Here is a 17908-nt window from a genome sequence, read left to right as displayed (position 1 = left end):
TGGTGCAGAAGTCAGTTTTTAAGTCTCTGATAGCTTCAAGGATAGGCTGAGTGGTTGTTCCTCCAACTTCGTCAACGTTAGCATTATTCTCCGCCATTGGGCTAGCGTTAGCTGTAGCCGAACCACTTTGTTTAGCCGGAGTGAATTCTATTTTAGGCTGTGAAGGTTTGCCGCGACCTTTACCTCTCCCTTGCGAAGCTGCCATCAAGGAGTTTATAGCCACTATTCTGCTTCCTGTAGGTGTCAAATAGTTTAGTTTATTGCAGTAAATTTGTCCGAATTTTACGGAGGGACGAGACAACCATCCACCTAGCACGCCATCAAACCGGAAGTTCCTATAACCTCTTTTATAAGTTGCTTAACACCTGTACAGTAACCATCATGTGAAAGTAACTCTTGAGTTGAATTTCCAGTAACCCTTAGAATGAAATTGTTGTTCAGGGGGTTTAAGTACCAGAAGCCCCTTTCACACTGCCGAATAACCCGCGTTTAATTCGCGAATTTAGCGTGTCCGCTGTTGTGTTCACACTGCCGACCCGGGCTGCCGTGTCAACTCGACTCGCCTTTCGACCCGCGTCGGACCCTAGTCTTTTTGCCGAGCCGAGTTTGATGTGAACACAATCGACGCGGGTCGGACGTGGGCGTGACGTGAGGAGTTTAAAAGACAGAATGGACAGCTGATTCAGAACAACAGCGACAGGTGAGGACAAGTTTTACTCTGTTTTAGCCTACATCAAGTTGGAGACATTTTTTAATATGGCCAACTGGTGAGACAAGGAGGTCCGCGAGCTCCTCAGCCTCCGAGCAGAGGACGTTATTTTCCGCCACATTTCGGGGACGGTGAAAGATGGACCTCTGCTGGAAGGGCTGGCGAGAAAGATGGGAGAGCGCGGTTTCCCACGCAGCAAGACGCACCGTAAAGTAACATCTCCATGAACTGCATTGCAAAAATGAGTTCTCAAGGTGTCCCGCCATCGTTTGTTTGAAAAATTTGATGCAGACAGGTGTATTTAACCCTACCTCCGACGCATGGCTTGTGCCTACGTCATTGTACACGCCCAGCATTTTATGTGTTTCGTGTGACGCTCTGCCACTAGGCAACTCCCCCTGAACTCGGCTTCAGGCGACACGGGTCACCCTGACACGCCAAGCGTTCACATTGCTCGACGCGGGTCGAAGGTGCAATTTGGACCCGCTAAGATAGCGGGTCGCAGTGTGAAAGGGGCTACTGATATATCTGAATGATCTGTCAGTGGAGCTGCTGACATGTTAACCTCAGACACCAGTCCTAAAAGAGGGTCTGATAGCAACCAGTAATCCAACCTAGACCTATGATTCCCATTTGGTTGAACCCAAGAAAATTGTACTTTGTTACCATTGTAGTGCCTCCATGCATCTTGTAGCGCATTTGAATGACAGAATTCTTGGAATGTCTTATTCGGTGTGAAAGTATGGCCTCTTGGGGGAGACCTATCCAACCATTCATCGTTTACCACGTTAAGATCCCCTCCTAATAAAACATTTTTGCACTGGTAAGATAGTTTGCATGTCTCTATTTCGTTTGATAAGACCTTTAACAAGTCCAGATTCTTCTGTCTGTTGTTGTACCCATACACATTCAGTAAAATGAGCCTTGAGTCATTTTAGTCCATCACTGCAATCAACCAATGTCCATGTTCGTCTGCCTTTACATGCAAGTGTTTCCCAGAACAGTTATTTGGCAGAATTGCCACTCCTCCTGACCGTTCTGTGCCATGACTGAAAAAAATCTTCTCTCCCCATTGCTGTGTCCAAAATGTTTCATCCTCCCTCATAGAATGCGTCTCCTGTATAAAAAAGTACTTTGAAAGTACTTTTCTGCCCTTTGCAAAACAAAAACAAAGCTTTCCTTTTCGTGTTGTCTTTAAGACCCCTTACATTTAAAGATATAACAGAAACTTCTGGGGTAAACGACATAAACAAAATGATTGAAATAAAATAAAATAAAATGATAGAGCCAAACAGGCTACTCTAGTGGCTTTAACTCAAGCACCTGCCGTTGAAGAAATGGTAAGATTTTACTATCAGCAACGCCCCTAATAAACATTTTCCTCCCTTTATTTATTTTTTTTTATCAAAGTCAGCTGGTATTCCGTTCACCTCTCCTATTCCCGAATGCGTTGTCCGTTGATGAATCCGAAGGGTCCTCTGAAGAACGCCTTCATCCCCTGCTGCCTCGCTCTCTCAATCTTTGGCCAGAGCACACTGCGCGCATTGCGTTCCGCTTTGGTGAGGTCCTCTTGGAAGCGTACCTTCATCTCGGCGCACACCCTGTCGTCCTTCGCTTGTTTCCAAAGTGCATCGCGGTGGGTTCTTGAGGTGAATTGTAAGATGATCTGAGTTTTTCCTGGTTTCGGTTTGCCCAGTCTGTGAACCGTGCCCAGAATTATATCCAGTTTGTGTGACCATTCTGGTGTCATCCTTGAAATTAGCTCTGCTACCACCTGTCGGGTATTCTCGCCCTCCCTTTCGGCAAGCCCATTCAGGCGGAGGTTCCACCTTCTTTGATATCGCTCCAATTCCTCGGTTTTCTCTTTCAGCTCCAAATTCTCTTTCTGTAGTTCCCGCACAGCAGTTTCAAGCACTTTGGTCTTTTCTTGTCCTTCTTTAATGTTTGCGGAGTTAAACTCCGCTGTCTTTGCGACGTTAGCTATCGTGATGTTGTTCTGTTTCAGCTGTATACCGAAGTCCTCTACTAATGCCGTTAAGTTCTGGATAGCAGCTACGTCACCATTAGACACGGATTCCTGCATTATTTTCGGCATTCCCTTTTGTTTCTTAGCTGAGCCAGTGGCATGGGATGGAGGGCTGTGTTGTCGTCTTCTTACCACAGGGCCACTTGCTTCCAAATCCTCAGTTTCTTCTTGGTGACCGTTAAGGCTCTAGCATGGTTGCCGCGTCTGCTAGCGCGAGCGGTGTTGATGACGTCACGAGTTCGTGCCCGCCATGTATAGTGGCGCAAGTCGTTGCGCCAGTAGTTGCAATTTTCTCCGTCACAGAGGTGGCGCTGCTACGTGACGGTTACCTCTACTCTACAATCACGAAAGTGGAGAAGAAAACAATGCCGCTGTCAAGAGCAGGAACACTGTAATTAATGATACTGCTGCAGTTTTCGGATCATTTTAATTTTTTAATTCAGTTAATAGAGGTGAAGGTTTGAAGCCCCCGGCATCAACAGAGTCTCTGCCCTCTTCTTTGCCTTCACGTATCTGTCCCGTAGCTTCTTCCACACATTCTTACAGAACTCTCCCTCTTTCACCAAAGTTCTGCCCATCTCTGTACACGAGTTTTGGGAGTTTACGTGCTCCCTGTGCCGTTTCACTGCAGTTTCGTACAGCTGCTTGTACAAATGCACCTCCTGACTGAGCCTGGTCTCACAACGGTCCATCCGGTTTTCCGTTGGTGGCGCCGCCAAGTTACAAAAATCGACTGGTGCACGACAACGCGCTGCGCCGTCTGTTCAAGGGAAGCGCCATGCCTGAAACGTCATTTTGACGTCACGGTGCAACACAGCCGTGACAGACGCGGCAACCATGCTAGCGCCTTTAACGTTAGCTTCGTTAGCCGACGCTAGGCTCACCTCAGGCGAGGCGCCAAAGAGAGATTGGGTTTGGGCCTTGTACGCATTGAATGATTCAGGAGGGTATAAAAGATTGTCACAAACTGAGGTCAAAGGGAATTTCCGGCATTCTGAAATGTACATGTCTCTGTGATGGTCTGTTCAATAAATTCCCCATAAGAGGCTGACCACGGCGCGTCCGACTCATTTTTCTCCACAACATGAGGGGTTTGGTAGCCTCTTTACTGTTCCTATGGTAACGCTGCTTGCCCTATGACTTACATCAGTGGGAATGAAAAAAACAAACAACCTTTAAGCGTAGTGATGTCCAGAAGATTACTTTCATAGGATAGGAGAAGACATTTCATAAAGTGAATGAAGAAAAGGAATAGAGGTGAAAAACTGCTAAATGGAGAATTATTGGATGGAGTTCTTTATGAAGGCTCTCTCCTGACAGAGATTGTCAGGATTCATTTTTCACTTGAGGTTAGGACCCAAATACAGGACTTACAGTTTGCTGAAGACAAATTGCTGAAGACAATTTCGACTTTATTGTAAATGAACAAAAAGTGCTGCCAAGGCAGGAGAAGCAATGAACCAAACTGGATAGCATTAAGAAATAAAACTCAGGAGAAAACACAGGCCTGGGTGACTGACTGACAGGGGAAGCTATGACAATGATCTGGCACAGGACGACGAAAACTGGGCTTATTAAATACTGAGGGACTGATCACAAATGAACAACAGGTGTGAGTAATCAGCAACAGAAATCAGGTCCAAAAAACTGGTCAAGGGCCAAGAAGGCTGGTCAGAATGGCTAAATGCCTTTTGGTGGCCAAACAGAGACCACTCCGGGGTCTGGGCAGCAGGCCAGAGGAACCAGCAAAACAAAGACCCCTCCAGGGGTTGGGTAGCAGGCTGGTAGATGGGCAGACAGGACCAGTGAGGCAGTGCCCGACAAGGAGGCAGGCAGAGTTGTACACTAACCTTAACTACCACACTGGTTAAGGTTCAACCAACTCGTCCTGTTTCTGCTGAATCTCATCCACCAGCTAGGGACGGATGATACAAAAGGAAATGGAAAGCTTAATATGTTGTTCCAAAATGCTCTGCATAAACATGCTGCTAGTGTCATGTTAATTCAGCATTCTCCAACCAGGAGCTCAAACTGAGACATAGGAAAATCACAGGTGTCTCTGACCTTGTGTTTTTTTTTTGTTGGCGTCACTGTTCTGCCGTCTCACACCCCACAATTCTCACAATTAGCTAGGCAATTTCTTTTTTTTAGAAAATGGCATTTTTACAACCCAGCTTCCCGAAAAGTTCTGATGCTGTATGAAATTGAAATAAAAACAGAATACAGAGATTTGCAAATCTCATAAAGCAATATCTTAATCACAATAAATCATTGAAAAAATTGGATTGATATATATTTTTTTCACACCTTTTATCTTGTTTTATCTTGCTTTTGACCCCTTTAAAAGTTTTTTTAGTTACATTGTTATATTTCATGCTTTGTTATATATTTTTTCTGTTTTAATTTTTTTTTATTTCATGCTATTTAGATTATTTCAATGTATTTATTCATATGATGCTCTTAACTCATCTCCAATATTTTTCCTCACTGATAGCACTTCAGTTTTATATTGTGGGCTCAATGTGATGATCTATGTGAGAGAGAGACTGGTACAAAGGGACTCTTATTTCTGTAAAGCACTTTGATTAGCAAAAACTGTATGAAAAGTGCTATAAGAATAAAGTTTAATTTGATAGAAAAAATGATCAAATGTTTAAAGTATTTCTTGTAAAAAACATGAGCTCACCTTAAATTTGATGGCAACAGCATGTCTGAAAAGAAGTGAAGATACTGTCTCTGCTATGCAACTGTATTCGATGGCCTAGGCTAACATTGTGGTAACTCACTCGTACACTTTTAAATTACAACAGGTAGCATTTAAGTTCAAATATCAGAATGGTAATGTATTCACTTTTAATCACTTTTTAAAACTTTAGAAATGCATCACTCCTCGCTACCAGACTGAATGCAGAGATGGCAAACAAGGGTAGGACCAGAACAAAGACAAAAAAAATGATTGACATGTCACTCATATTAATGGTGTCTCCTACATGAATGGTTGGAACAATGTCAGACTTCATCATTAGTTATGTGGCAAATCCAGCTGTGTCTTTAATAAACTGAATCCACTTCTGTTGTAGTTTAACAATATATGAAAGAAATGTAATGTAAATGTATTTTATTTATACAGCCCTTTACAAACAATCGTTATGATATATAGCTGGTAATAAATAAAGAGAAGAATAAGTAAAAACAAATTAAAACAATAAAAGAACAGTGAAAGCGATAAAATACAACAAAATCAAATAAGATAAAAGTGTCATCATACTACTGGGTATTAAAAGCAATCCTAAATAAGTAGGTTTTTAGCCTAGATTTGAAGAGGCCCAGGTTAGAAATAAGACGCAGTTCGACGGGGAGCTTATTCCAGAGCCTGGGGGCAGCGACGGAAAAGGCTCGCTCACCCCAGGGTTTGTATTCTGACCTGGGCACTTCCAGCAAAAAATTGATCTGTTGACCTCAGAGCTCTACCAGGATTGTGGACTGTTACTGTTACTGTTACTTTACTTTACTTTACTTTTTAGTACTTACTTTTTCTCTTAAAAAAAAAAAAAAAAAAAGTTTTCTCTTTTTTTAATTTCTTGTTTCATGTCTGTTGTTGCTGCTGTGACAAGTGAATTTCTCCATTGTGGGATAAATAAAGTACAATCTAATCAAATCTAATCTAAAAGCTCAGATAAATACGATGGGGCGAGGTCGTTAAGGGCTTTAAAAACAAACATTAAAAGTTTCAAATCAATTCTATAAAGAACAGGAAGCCAATGGAGGGAGTTAAGAAAAGGAGTGATGTGCACACGTCTGTTGGTGTTGGTTAAAAGACAGTGATGTGAAGTCTTATAGAATCTGATTTTATTCCATCATAGTCATGAACAAAACATATCAGGTCTGCCATCTTCACAAGAGCAAAAACACCATGTGAACGATTAAGATTAGATTTATTGTCATGCATACACATGAAATTTGTCCTCTGCCCTTAACCCATCCAGGAGCAGTGGGCAGCCATTCACAGCACCCAGGGAGCATGGGGGCACAGTGCCTTGCTCAAGGGCACCTCAGCTGTGACAAGGAAGTGGACTGACACCATTCCAGCTGTCAGTTCCACCAATCTTCTTTTTTTTTTTTTTTTGAGTGGTGAGAGTGGGAATTGAACTGGCAACCTTCCAGTTTAACAAACCTGTTTTGTTTATTGGACGACCGACTCTAATAACCACTGAGCCATGGCCTCATGACCGATTGATGTTGCTAATGATGGGTCTTAGTGGAGCTCCTTCCTTCAGTAGCATAAGGTATTTCCACACATGAACGAGTTGTGTGCTCCAGCCGGCGGTGACCCGGAATTGGATTAAGCAGGTATAGAAAATGCGTGAATGGATAGGTGGATGGAATATAAGAGAAGGTTGAGAACTATAGACAAGTGTTTGTGTGGATTTGTGTTATGTTGTATTTTTTTGAGTCACTGAGAGATGTAGGATTAATGAGAAAGTTATTTATTTATTTATTTTTTGTTTAATTCCTTCAACTTTTAATGTACAAAGATCATTATGTGGGCCTCTGCAGTGATCACTCCAAACCTATGGGTGGCAGTAGTGTGCTGACAAATGTTTGCTACCGCTGTGAAAGAAGAGAAAGAAGAAGAAGTCGATGACGTCACACACGGAACTGTCAACATGGAGGACGGCAGAGAGGCTTCCACGAATTCACTTCTGAAAGATGGTAAAAAGTGCTTTCACAACTGCTCTACAATTAATAACTGACAGTTGACTCGCCTCTCCTCAGTAAGCAGGAAGGGTTACATGTCCTGTTTTTTATTTTTATATACAAACCCGTGCAATGGAAACATGAATGCATGTACCTTCCATGAGCACTGTCGTTTTAAATGAAAAGTAAGAAACTGCGAGAAAATAAGGCAGCAAGTAAAGAGTTTCCAGCTGTTCAGCTGGGTTTCAGAGAGCGAACTTCAGGCTCAGTCACGGTTGGTTAGCCTAATATTTGGGAAACTGACTGGTTTGAGGGTGTGCTGCTGTGTTTGCAGAGTGCTATACAGATTTCCTGGCAGGCGACTTTGACGTAAAGACATACACTGCGCAGGCCATTCATCATGCTATCATCACGGAGCAGTTGGCCAGACTGGCGCAGGGCATCAGTCAGCTGGACAAAGAGCTACACAGCCAGGTACCTACCGACCCACCACTGACCTCACCTGCACACCACTAACTGCTTTCATCCGTGTCATGGGATCTAAAAACGTATTTTCCTTGTGGACTTATTCAGGAGAACAGCAATCTCTCTGTCATGTATTCAAATAATCGGTTCTACGTACACCAACCTTGGTTATTCATATTAGAATTAGATTCAGTTTGATTTATGTAGTGAGAGAATTTCACCTTTTGTATATGTTGTTCATGAGGATCCTTTGTATCATGTTCATGCCTCTATCACATCCAGTTTTCCACAGTTGAAGTGAGAGGATTGACTGTGAAACCTTGCCACCACTACACTCCAACACACAGTAGATTGTGTTTCTAACATTGCTGGCCCCTTGCTTATGCGCTGCCTACATGTTCCCGTTGAACAGACGGCTCTTTCTTTCAACTTGAAGCATGAGCTCGCTTCAACCAGGGGACACTGTGGAAACCGTGCATTTTTATTGTCTGCCTTTATTCAATACATACTGTATTTATTTATTCTCATACACAGCCTTATTTTACCACCCGTACTCAAATTCTATTCTTACTGTTCTGTATTTCTAATTTTATTCTTTTATGTTATTGTTGAGTGTTGTACTTTGAGAGTGAAGTTTAACCGGAGTCAAATTCCTTGTTTGTTTACTCAATCCTGGCCAATAAAGCTGATTCTGATTCTGATTCCAGGTTGTGGCGAGACATGAAGACTTACTGTCTCAGGCTACAGGGATAGAATCTCTTGAAGGTAAAAAACCCCCCCAAAAAAAAAACACTTCTCTGTTTGCTGTCAGTGTTTGTCTAAATGTCTCGTGGGCTTGAAGCGATTTGTTGTTTCATTTTGAGGAGCAACTGAACTGTGTTCATTTTGACAACTTTCCGCTTATACCGTAAAAAAACAGCATCCATGCTTTCTGATGCTGATTGACTATTATAATCTGCTGCCTCAGCTGATGTCAGGACACAATGGAATCAAGCTTTTTATTTTACTACACAGGACAGCATGACGGTTCATATCTGCCGGAAAAAACTGGCTGATCTTACATTGAACCAGTATGTCTTGCTGCCTGTCTAATGGAGTTAGAGAATTGCTGCTGACTATGTCCATGCCTTCTAATGATTTGGACGTGAGGTTCTGGGATGTTTTTCATGTCATCATTGTGTACATGCTCAGAAAACAGCCGCTGGTCTGCCTCTTAGCCGTCGCAGTTTTTGGCCTGTGCCACAAGATGGAGCCAGCATTTCTGTGCAATCTGTGAACGAATAAGCTCTAAAAGGAAACCTCTTGTTTGCAGGGGTTCTTCACATGATGCAGACGAGGATCAGTGCGCTACAGGCGGCGGTCGACAGGTAAGTGACACCCACGTGCTTGATGTTAGAACACGTTTCAGCTCCCACGCTGTTCTTGGGTTGTTGTCGGTCCAACGACATGTTCAGCCTCTAACAAAGTGAGCCCTCAACCTCATCCCTGATGCTCTACAGATACTTTTGCTGATAAAAGCAGTCTTTTTGTTTTTTTAAATCTCTGTTAGTCCAGTCTTGTTTAAGGTGGTGTTCAGGGATGTTGCAATACTTCCCGGTTTAGTTTTTTCTACCAGTATGATTGAATTTATATTCCAGACAGCCAACATCTGTGGGGATATTAAGTATGTATAAGTAATATAAGTATATTATAAGTATAAGGAATCAATGTTCACAAATCACTTTCTACAGACCATACACACACACACACACACACACACACACACACACACACACACACACACACACACACACACACACACACACATATTTTCATAGCAATGTGATCCTGATATGAGGTGGAAACTGAACAAAAGCCGCATCATTTACCATAAAACAAAGCAGACCATTTCCCACAGCTTGCTCAGTACCACAGTGAGGTTTTTCTTTCTGATTTTAACTCTCAGTGCCACGAATAACCAGTGGAAGAGCTCTCGAATGATTCAGATTTTTTTGGCAGCAGATTATCTCAGAGGCTTCCACATAATATCCCACGATTGCATCTGCACATCAGCGTCTCCTCCTGTTCATCTCCACAGAGACTGTACACTGTACAGGCTGCGTGTTCATCTGCTGCAGATAAAACAGGAGTTGTTGGTCCTGATGCGATGTGTGAGCCGATGGTCGTTTTGGCCGCTGGTTTATAATCCAACCATTAAACCATTTTCTCGTCGCTCCGCAGGGTCGTCACAGAGCTTACTTTCTTAATTCAGCAGTGTTTGTTCGTCACCTGGTTACAGAGTGAGATCGCCAAATAAAACTAATTTCCTTCTTCCCTTTTTTTTTTTTTGTAAATTCTCAATGATGGAGATTTGTAAAAGAGAACCTTCCCTACGCAAAGCTTCAGTCATGAATCTGGCGTCTGGGCCTGTACTACTGGGTCGGATCAGTGTCTCGGCAATCCAATCCAATTTTATTTATAAAGCACTTTACAACAACCTCAGTTGACCAAAGTGCTGTACAGAAAAAAATAATAAAAAAAATAAATTACAAGAATAAATTAAAAGTGACTTCAGGTTCAGCTTTGGGTTTTTTGGTATCCTGAAGCCGCTTCACTTCTTATTTAGATCTGTTGCCATGGCAACTTGTGCTGGAAACCTAACCTGCTCCAGAACAGAGATCAACACTTGAAGTAGCATCCCCTTCTGACCAATCAGTTCTCTTACAAAAGGAAAAAAAAAATAGTTGTGTGGAGAGTGAGAGTCTCTCTGAGTCATAGACAAACTACCAAATTTCATCTCACGATGAAGCTTCAGAAGCTTTATGAGAGATATGCGAGTGCTTTGTGAGATCAGATTGTAAGGGTCGGTGAAGCCGGATAACCTGAATAACCCGGATGTTGAACTTGCTTCATAATACAGGCCCCTGAAACCTGGACACTGTCATCCATTCCTGCAGGGACGGGTTGAACTGGGCTGAAATCTGTGAAATTTGTGTCCAGAATATAACGGGGCATGGAGGTTTTACCTGGAGGGACAAAATTCCTGTTGTGGAACTGATCTGCCTGATTAAACCATGCATGTCTCTCCAGGATAAGGACAAAGATTGTTGACCCGTACAACAAGATTGTGGCCAGGATCACCCAGCTAGCCAGACTGCAGGTAACTCCCTGAATTCACTCAACCTTTCCCAATGATGTTTTAACAGTATATTGATATTTTTATAGCTGTGTGTGCGTATCAGTCTGCTTCTCATCTGAAATGTTAAAGAACAGTTCTTTGCCCACCGTTTGACCATAAAAGATCATTTTCCCGTATGACACAAAGCCTTCCCAAACCCACAGAAATCCACAGTGTAGGTGAGAGGGTCAGCATTTGTTTCTGTGTAGGCAAGATATTTGTTGTGCAGCGCCGCAAGCTGCAGAGCACGCAGCTCGGTAAGAACACTCAGCTGCTCCCCTCCTGTTTGTGCAGCCAAGGAGAATTTACGATTAAATATTGATGAAACAGTGGCTGTAAAAAGGTCAGCGTGATTCTGAGGCCACTCTCTGGGGCCCTGTGCTGCTCACACTCTCTGTGTGGTGACAGATTGCTCTCGGTCTCTCTTGCTCAGGCCTGCAATGTGAGTTTGGATGTGGCAGACACAGCTGCCAGTCAGACGGGAACCCAATCCCCACTTCCATCTTCCTCTCTGTCTGCTGCAGATGATAGCATGAACACTGTGGGCATTTAACTTTATTGCGTTGTCCATCATTAGGTTATAGAATTAACTCTCAGGTCTGATGATGATGGAGGTTTCACTGTAGTGGAGTAACATGTCACCAAGTATGGTGCTTCAGAGGTCACGTCTCAGATGAGTTGGCTGTCTATATCCATACACATCAATTATCTATAACCCTGTGCTGACATTCTCCTTCTGTTATTTTGATTTCATCCCATCCTCCTCTTTTTTTTCCCATTACTTCACAGTCATGGTAGCTGATTGATTCAATTCAATTCAAATTGTATTTATATAGCACATTAAAACAACCTCAGCTGACCAAATTCAATTCAATTTATTTTTATTTATATAGCGCCAAATATAACAAATGTCAACTCAAGGCACTTAAATAATAAAGTCCAATTCAAGCCAATTGGAATTCAATTCAAAACTTGTCTTCAGTCCAATCTCCCGTCCTGAGCGTGCCTGAGGCGACTGTGGAAAGGAACGACTCCCTTTGAACAGGAAGAAACCTCTGGCAGAACCAGACTCAGGGAGGGTGGCCATCCGCCTCCACCAGCTGGGGTTTGAGAAGACAGAAAAGAGGGGGAAAACCCACTGTAACAGTATTTAAAGGATATCTGTTGGAACAGGGAAACACGAGTTAATGACCACAATAATGTCACATGTACATAATATCATTTGAGAAATTAAACGGGGGAAACGGAGAGTAAAGTGAGGAAAGGTGTGACAGATGAGGCCCCCCAGCAGTCTGGGCCTATAGCAGCTTAAAGGAGAAGTTCACTATTTAAGACCTTGAGTCCCAGTTCCAGCTTGTTTATCAAGAATAAGAAATGAGGAGACCATTTTCACAACAATAGCTCATTTCTATCCATTTTGGCTGTTTTTGCTGGTCCATCCTGCTGCTACAGACAGGGTTCCATTGGGCACTCTGTTCAATGTCCTTAAAACAATACTAATGTTAATTTTAAAGAAAAGGTCAACTCACCGGGTGGTTTGTGGATGTTCCTGTGTGTCCCAAAAAAAATTATGTTGCGAAATAAAAGTTATTTCTTGCTTTATTTAGCATTTTGTAATCCAATTGTATTCCGTTTGGAAGACTTTTCACTTTCACTTTCACTGTCAGATCACTGCGCCAGGGCTAGAGCCTCAGACTCAAATATAGAGCGGATGTTTACGTGCGTCGTGATTTAGCATGAAAAATAGTTCCTGAACAGCAAAGAACACGGATTACACGGATGGAAAACCATAAAATGTGCCGACATTTATTTTTTTTTAATACCACTAACCACCCGGTGAGTTGACCTTTTCTTTTAAATTAACATTAGTATTGTTTTAAGGACATTGAACAGAGTGCCCAATGGAACCCTGTCTGTAGCAGCAGGATGGACCAGCAAAAACAGCCAAAATGGATAGAAATGAGCTATTGTTGTGAAAATGGTCTCCTCATTTCTTATTCTTGATAAACAAGCTGGAACTGGGACTCAAGGTCTTAAATAGTGAACTTCTCCTTTAACTATGGGATGTTTCAGGATCACCTGAGCCATCCCTAACTATAAGCTTTATCAAAAAGGAAAGTTTTAAGCCTGGTCTTAAAAGTGGAAAGGGTGTCTGCTTCCCGGACATTTACTGGCAGCTTATTCCACAAGAGAGGGGCCTGATAACTGAAGGCTCTGCCTCCCATTCTACTTTTAGAAACTCTGGGAACCTCAAGTAAACCTGCAGTTTGGGAGCAAAGTGCTCTGTTAGGAAAATATCTTACAATGAGATCTTTAAGATATGATGGAGCTCGGTCATTAAGAGCTTTATATGTGAGGAGAAGAATCTTAAATTCTATTCTGAATTTAACAGGGAGCCAATGAAGAGAAGCTAAAACCAAAGCACCAAAGTGCTTCACAATAGCAGCTGCATCGCATATTAAGAGAGTCATCAATAAAATAGCAATAAGAATAACTTCATCACAGATAAAAATCAAATTTGAGATAAGCATGATAATATTTTGGTTTCCCTGGTGTTTGAGATTACTCAGGTGGCTTTCATTGCTTTATCAGTGCAGGGATAAGATACTTAGGCTTGCTTCTACAAGTTGGAGTCTGTAGTTGACATTGTTCAACATAAGGAGAGAAGCTGTGTCAGTGAAAATCAGGGAAGCTATTATGAGACTGAAAAAACAAGAATGAAAAACTTAAAGGGCTTTGGTCAAACCTTAGGATTACCAAAATTGACTGTCTGGAATATCATTAAGCAGAGAGAATGCACTGATGAGTTCTGTAAATCGCAAAGGGACCGATAGGCCAAGGAAGACCTCCACTGCTGACGATAGAGGAATCCTCACTATGGTAAAGAAAAATCCTCAAATGCCCGTCCGACAGATCGGAACCAGTCCTCAGGAGACAGGTGTGTCTGTGTCGCTGCAACATCCAAACCACTCGTTTGGATCCTCAGGACGGGAGATTGGACTGAAGACAAGTTTCGGTGCAATCTGTTGGTTTCCTTAGCTAGGAAATTATTTTTGAATTGGATTATTTTGTAAATAATTATGATTACAATGAATTGAATTCCAAATGTCAAGCCATTTGGAATTCAATTCATTGTAATCATAATTATGAACTTTATCATTTAAGTGCCTTGAGATGAGATTTGTTGTATTTGGCGCTATATGAATAAAACTGAATTGAATTGAATAGTTAGCCACAAGAACAGAGTGGCCAGATTACAGTTAGCAAAAAAAGTACTTAAAGGATAAGACCGGTTTTTTGACATTGGGCCCTTGATTTCACATTATAACATGATGTTCTACTCACCCCTGCTTGTTGTTGAACATTTGGAGCTGTTCCGAAGATATTCGAGAGGCGTCTGGCTGCTCTCTTGAGATATTCGGCCATGAAACGGTTTCCTATGGGCAAGTTTATACAGGCACAAACTATGCTGTTTATAATTTATTAATTACTCTACACTATAACTGATAACGTGGAGGTGCGTCGCTTACTTAAAAAAATCCGGGTTACTGTAATTTAGATTTTTTTGTCGTAAAGTGGGTGTTACTGACGTCATCGTCGTGCTACTGCCACAGACAGCCCACAGACCTGCTGCCTATTTATTCATTCGGCTAAAATTCAAAATTAGTAACCCGGATTTTTTTAAGTAAGCGACACACCTCCACGTTATCAGTGCTAGTGTACAGTAATTAATAAATTATAAACAGCATAGTTTGTGCCTGTATAAACTTGCCCATAGGAAACCGTTTCATGGCCGAATATCTCAAGAGAGCAGCCAGACGCCTCGCGAATATCTTCGGAACAGCTCCAAATGACCAACAACACGCAGGGGTGAGTAGAACATCATGTTATAATGTGAAATCAAGGGCCCAATGTCAAAAAACCGGTCTTATCCTTTAAAGGAGCAGCAGAGTTCTGGAAAAAGGTGTAATGGACAGGCGAGACCAATATGAACCTGCATCAGAGTGATGGCACGAAGAAAATGTGGAGACGAAAGGGAGCTGCCCAAGATCCAAAGCATAGCAGCTCCTCTGTTAAACCATGGTGGTGAGGGGGGTTGTTGCTTTGTCATGTATGGCTGCCCCAGGTACTGGCACACTGATGATGAACCTGCTGATGGCAGCAGCACAATGAACTCTGAGGTGCATAGAAACATCTCATCTGCTCAAGCTCCAGTAAATGCTTCAAAACTCATTGGATGGGGCTTCATCCTGCAACAAGATAAGGATCCCAAACATGCAGCTTAAGGCAACACGAGAGTTTCTCAAAGCTACAAAAGTGGAGCCTTCTCGGTCACCTGATTTAAATCCAATTGGATACGCAGGAGTTGAAGGCGGCTGCGGTAGAGGCTTGGCAGAGCATCACCAGAGAAGATACTCAGCATGTGGTGATGTCATCAACTTCAAGCAGCCATTGCGCGTAAGGGATATGCCACTAAACATCCAAACCAGGCCACCAACAAAGATTAGAAGAAGAGAAAATCCCTTAGCCTTGAGACTTCAGTAGAGAGCAGGCAGTCAATTGTCAGGCAGGCAAATCAATTGTTATTTTGCATTTTAGAAATATATTTTCCGACAACTTTCAGGATATTTTTACCCGACAAGTAAAACGAGTTGTATCCCTTGTGCGTTTTCACTGTGACTCGGGGCCATTTGGGCTGATGAGAATGGCTTATTGAGAAACCTTTTTGAAAGGCATAGAAAGGCATTCACTGGTGTGGAACATTACATAGAATGAAAGAGGATATTGTGTGTTCATATAAAAAATGAGTCATTGTGCTCCAGGTGGCCTGCGACCTGCTGCGGAGGATCATTCGCATCTTGTACCTGAGCAAGAGGCTGCAGGGCCAGCTGCAGGGGGGCAGCAGGGAGATCACCAAGGCTGCTCAGAGCCTCAACGAACTGGGTAAGGGCAACTATGCCAGCTGTCCACAAAACAACAATTACCATAGCAGATATAAAGAACACCTTCAGCATATGTAAATGTGCTGCGTTCAGACAGAAGCTCAGAGATTTTGACTCATTACTCTGACATGAGAAAGTGCTGAGTTTTTATTATTAGTAGTATTTTTATGTAGAAGCAGACACAAGATGAGATGTTTGGCTGTGGAAAATGTATGAGGAGCAGTGGCATGTTACAGACCAGTTTGGGAGTTTGGGCGTGTACAGGATCACAGGAGGAGGCGTTCATGTGGCAGCTCCAGCGCAGACAGGACTGTTGACCTTTAAATCAGAGCCTGAGGCCTGTTGTGTCATGTGAAGGGTGTGCGGCGGTGCGCTCTGTGATGGCTCAACACATTAAACGCTATCCAGAACCTCAACTAGGCTCAAACATAAACATAGAAAAAGTTGATTCCAGCAGTCACACTTTTACCAGTTTCCTCAAACTCTTACGTGACCTTATTTCCATTTAGTTGGTCATGTCAAGTCTTGTATGTTTCTTTAAACAACAACTTACTGTCCTGGCCTTAACCGTGCATCATGTTCTTCCCCCCAGTTTTGTCTTTGTTTAATCTGTCCCCTTATAATTTCTGCAGTTGGTGCTAAATCTCAGTTTTACCCCGCATATCTTGACAGTATTTTCTCTCTTTCTATCCGCCTCTGAACCTTGTTGTCAGTTACTGTCACTTCCACTCTCTCCAGGCCCACTGTTGCATACTAAATGTATAGAGCACATTGGAAAGGCATCGGGGGGGGGCCGCTGTAGACCCTTGTGCTAAATGTTCTTGCAGGCTGAGTGCTCATAATTGCACTTAAAAGCAAATTGATGAAGGAAAAGAGTCACTTACCTGAAGCATTACAGAACAGTAAAGAAACAGTGCAGATTCTCAAAAATGAACAAGTCAAAGCTGAGTTAAATGACACCTAACACACACACACACACACACACACACACACACCCTTGTTTCTTCCTAGAAAAACATATCTAGAGTGGGTGTCATACTTTATCATGCACTCTCTTCACTGGCCACCGGGCTGCCAGCCCATCATGAAACACCTAGTGTGAGCTGGATGCTGCCGCCCATCAATGTGGTTCTGTTCAGAGCTGGAGCAGCACAGCTGAAAAGTGTGTGTGTGTGTGTGTGTGTGTGTGTGTGTGTGTTTTGATAAGCTGTATTGAGACTCTGGAAGTCGATTCTCATTGTATGATGTCCCCCTCCAGCATTGAATCCATTTACAGAGGATGTGAGGGCGGTTCTATTCTAATCCCTCCCTGATAATGTCTACGATGAGGTACCAGCCCGATCTGAGCCAGCCCTCTTAGTCTTGTTTGTCAGTCAGAATTTTTGACCTTGACTAACAATAGTCTGGTTGGTGGAGAGGTGAGAAAGCCAGTGTATGACACTGTTGTCAGCAAAAGAAAAGTGACACTGATGCCCTCCCCGTCTCTACCATCAGTCCTCCATATGCCACACTACTCTTGCTTATCACAAGGCAGTAAGTGAAAGAGAGCAGGTTCAGGGGGACAAGTGTTTTCAGCACCATGTGAGTACGTCTCATGCCACACGCACAGATGCAACAGACGTCCAGGTTTACACGAATTCCACCGGCCTCTTAGAGCTTTTGAATACAGTTATTATCCTCAGGGCGCTCCATCGTGACTCTTCTGGCTGATACAGTGTGAGTCTCTTGTCTTTCCTGTCCCAGTAGCTTCTCTTCCAACAACTTCTCAAGTGAACTTTGCTGCTTTTCGTTTTGTTGTAATCCCCTTAATGTGGTTGTAGAATCTCCTCAGATGGGTTTCAGATGGTCATCTACAGCAGTGTCTCTCAAGCCTGGTCCTCGAGGTACACGGCCCTGCATGTTTTCTGTGT

The 17908-nt window shown here is 42.7% G+C and overlaps 1 protein-coding gene across 1 annotated transcript in view; it reads left to right on the top strand.

Annotated features, from left to right (window-relative positions):
* Positions 1-7208: 7208 nt before the first annotated feature.
* Positions 7209-17908, top strand: part of cog5 (component of oligomeric golgi complex 5) — a 63480-nt gene continuing 52780 nt past the window's right edge. Inside the window, exons 1-6 of the mRNA XM_075472041.1 lie at positions 7209-7448; positions 7768-7907; positions 8606-8663; positions 9211-9265; positions 10968-11037; positions 15879-15999. Coding sequence (XP_075328156.1) covers positions 7334-7448; positions 7768-7907; positions 8606-8663; positions 9211-9265; positions 10968-11037; positions 15879-15999 — 559 coding nt within the window. The 5' untranslated portion in view covers positions 7209-7333. The remainder of the gene's footprint in view (positions 7449-7767; positions 7908-8605; positions 8664-9210; positions 9266-10967; positions 11038-15878; positions 16000-17908) is intronic.

Source organism: Odontesthes bonariensis, chromosome 8, assembly GCF_027942865.1.
Source record: "Odontesthes bonariensis isolate fOdoBon6 chromosome 8, fOdoBon6.hap1, whole genome shotgun sequence".
Taxonomy (NCBI): domain Eukaryota; kingdom Metazoa; phylum Chordata; class Actinopteri; order Atheriniformes; family Atherinopsidae; genus Odontesthes; species Odontesthes bonariensis.
The sequence above is the reverse complement of the archived record's forward strand: the minus strand, read 5'-3'. Positions and strand labels throughout refer to the sequence as shown.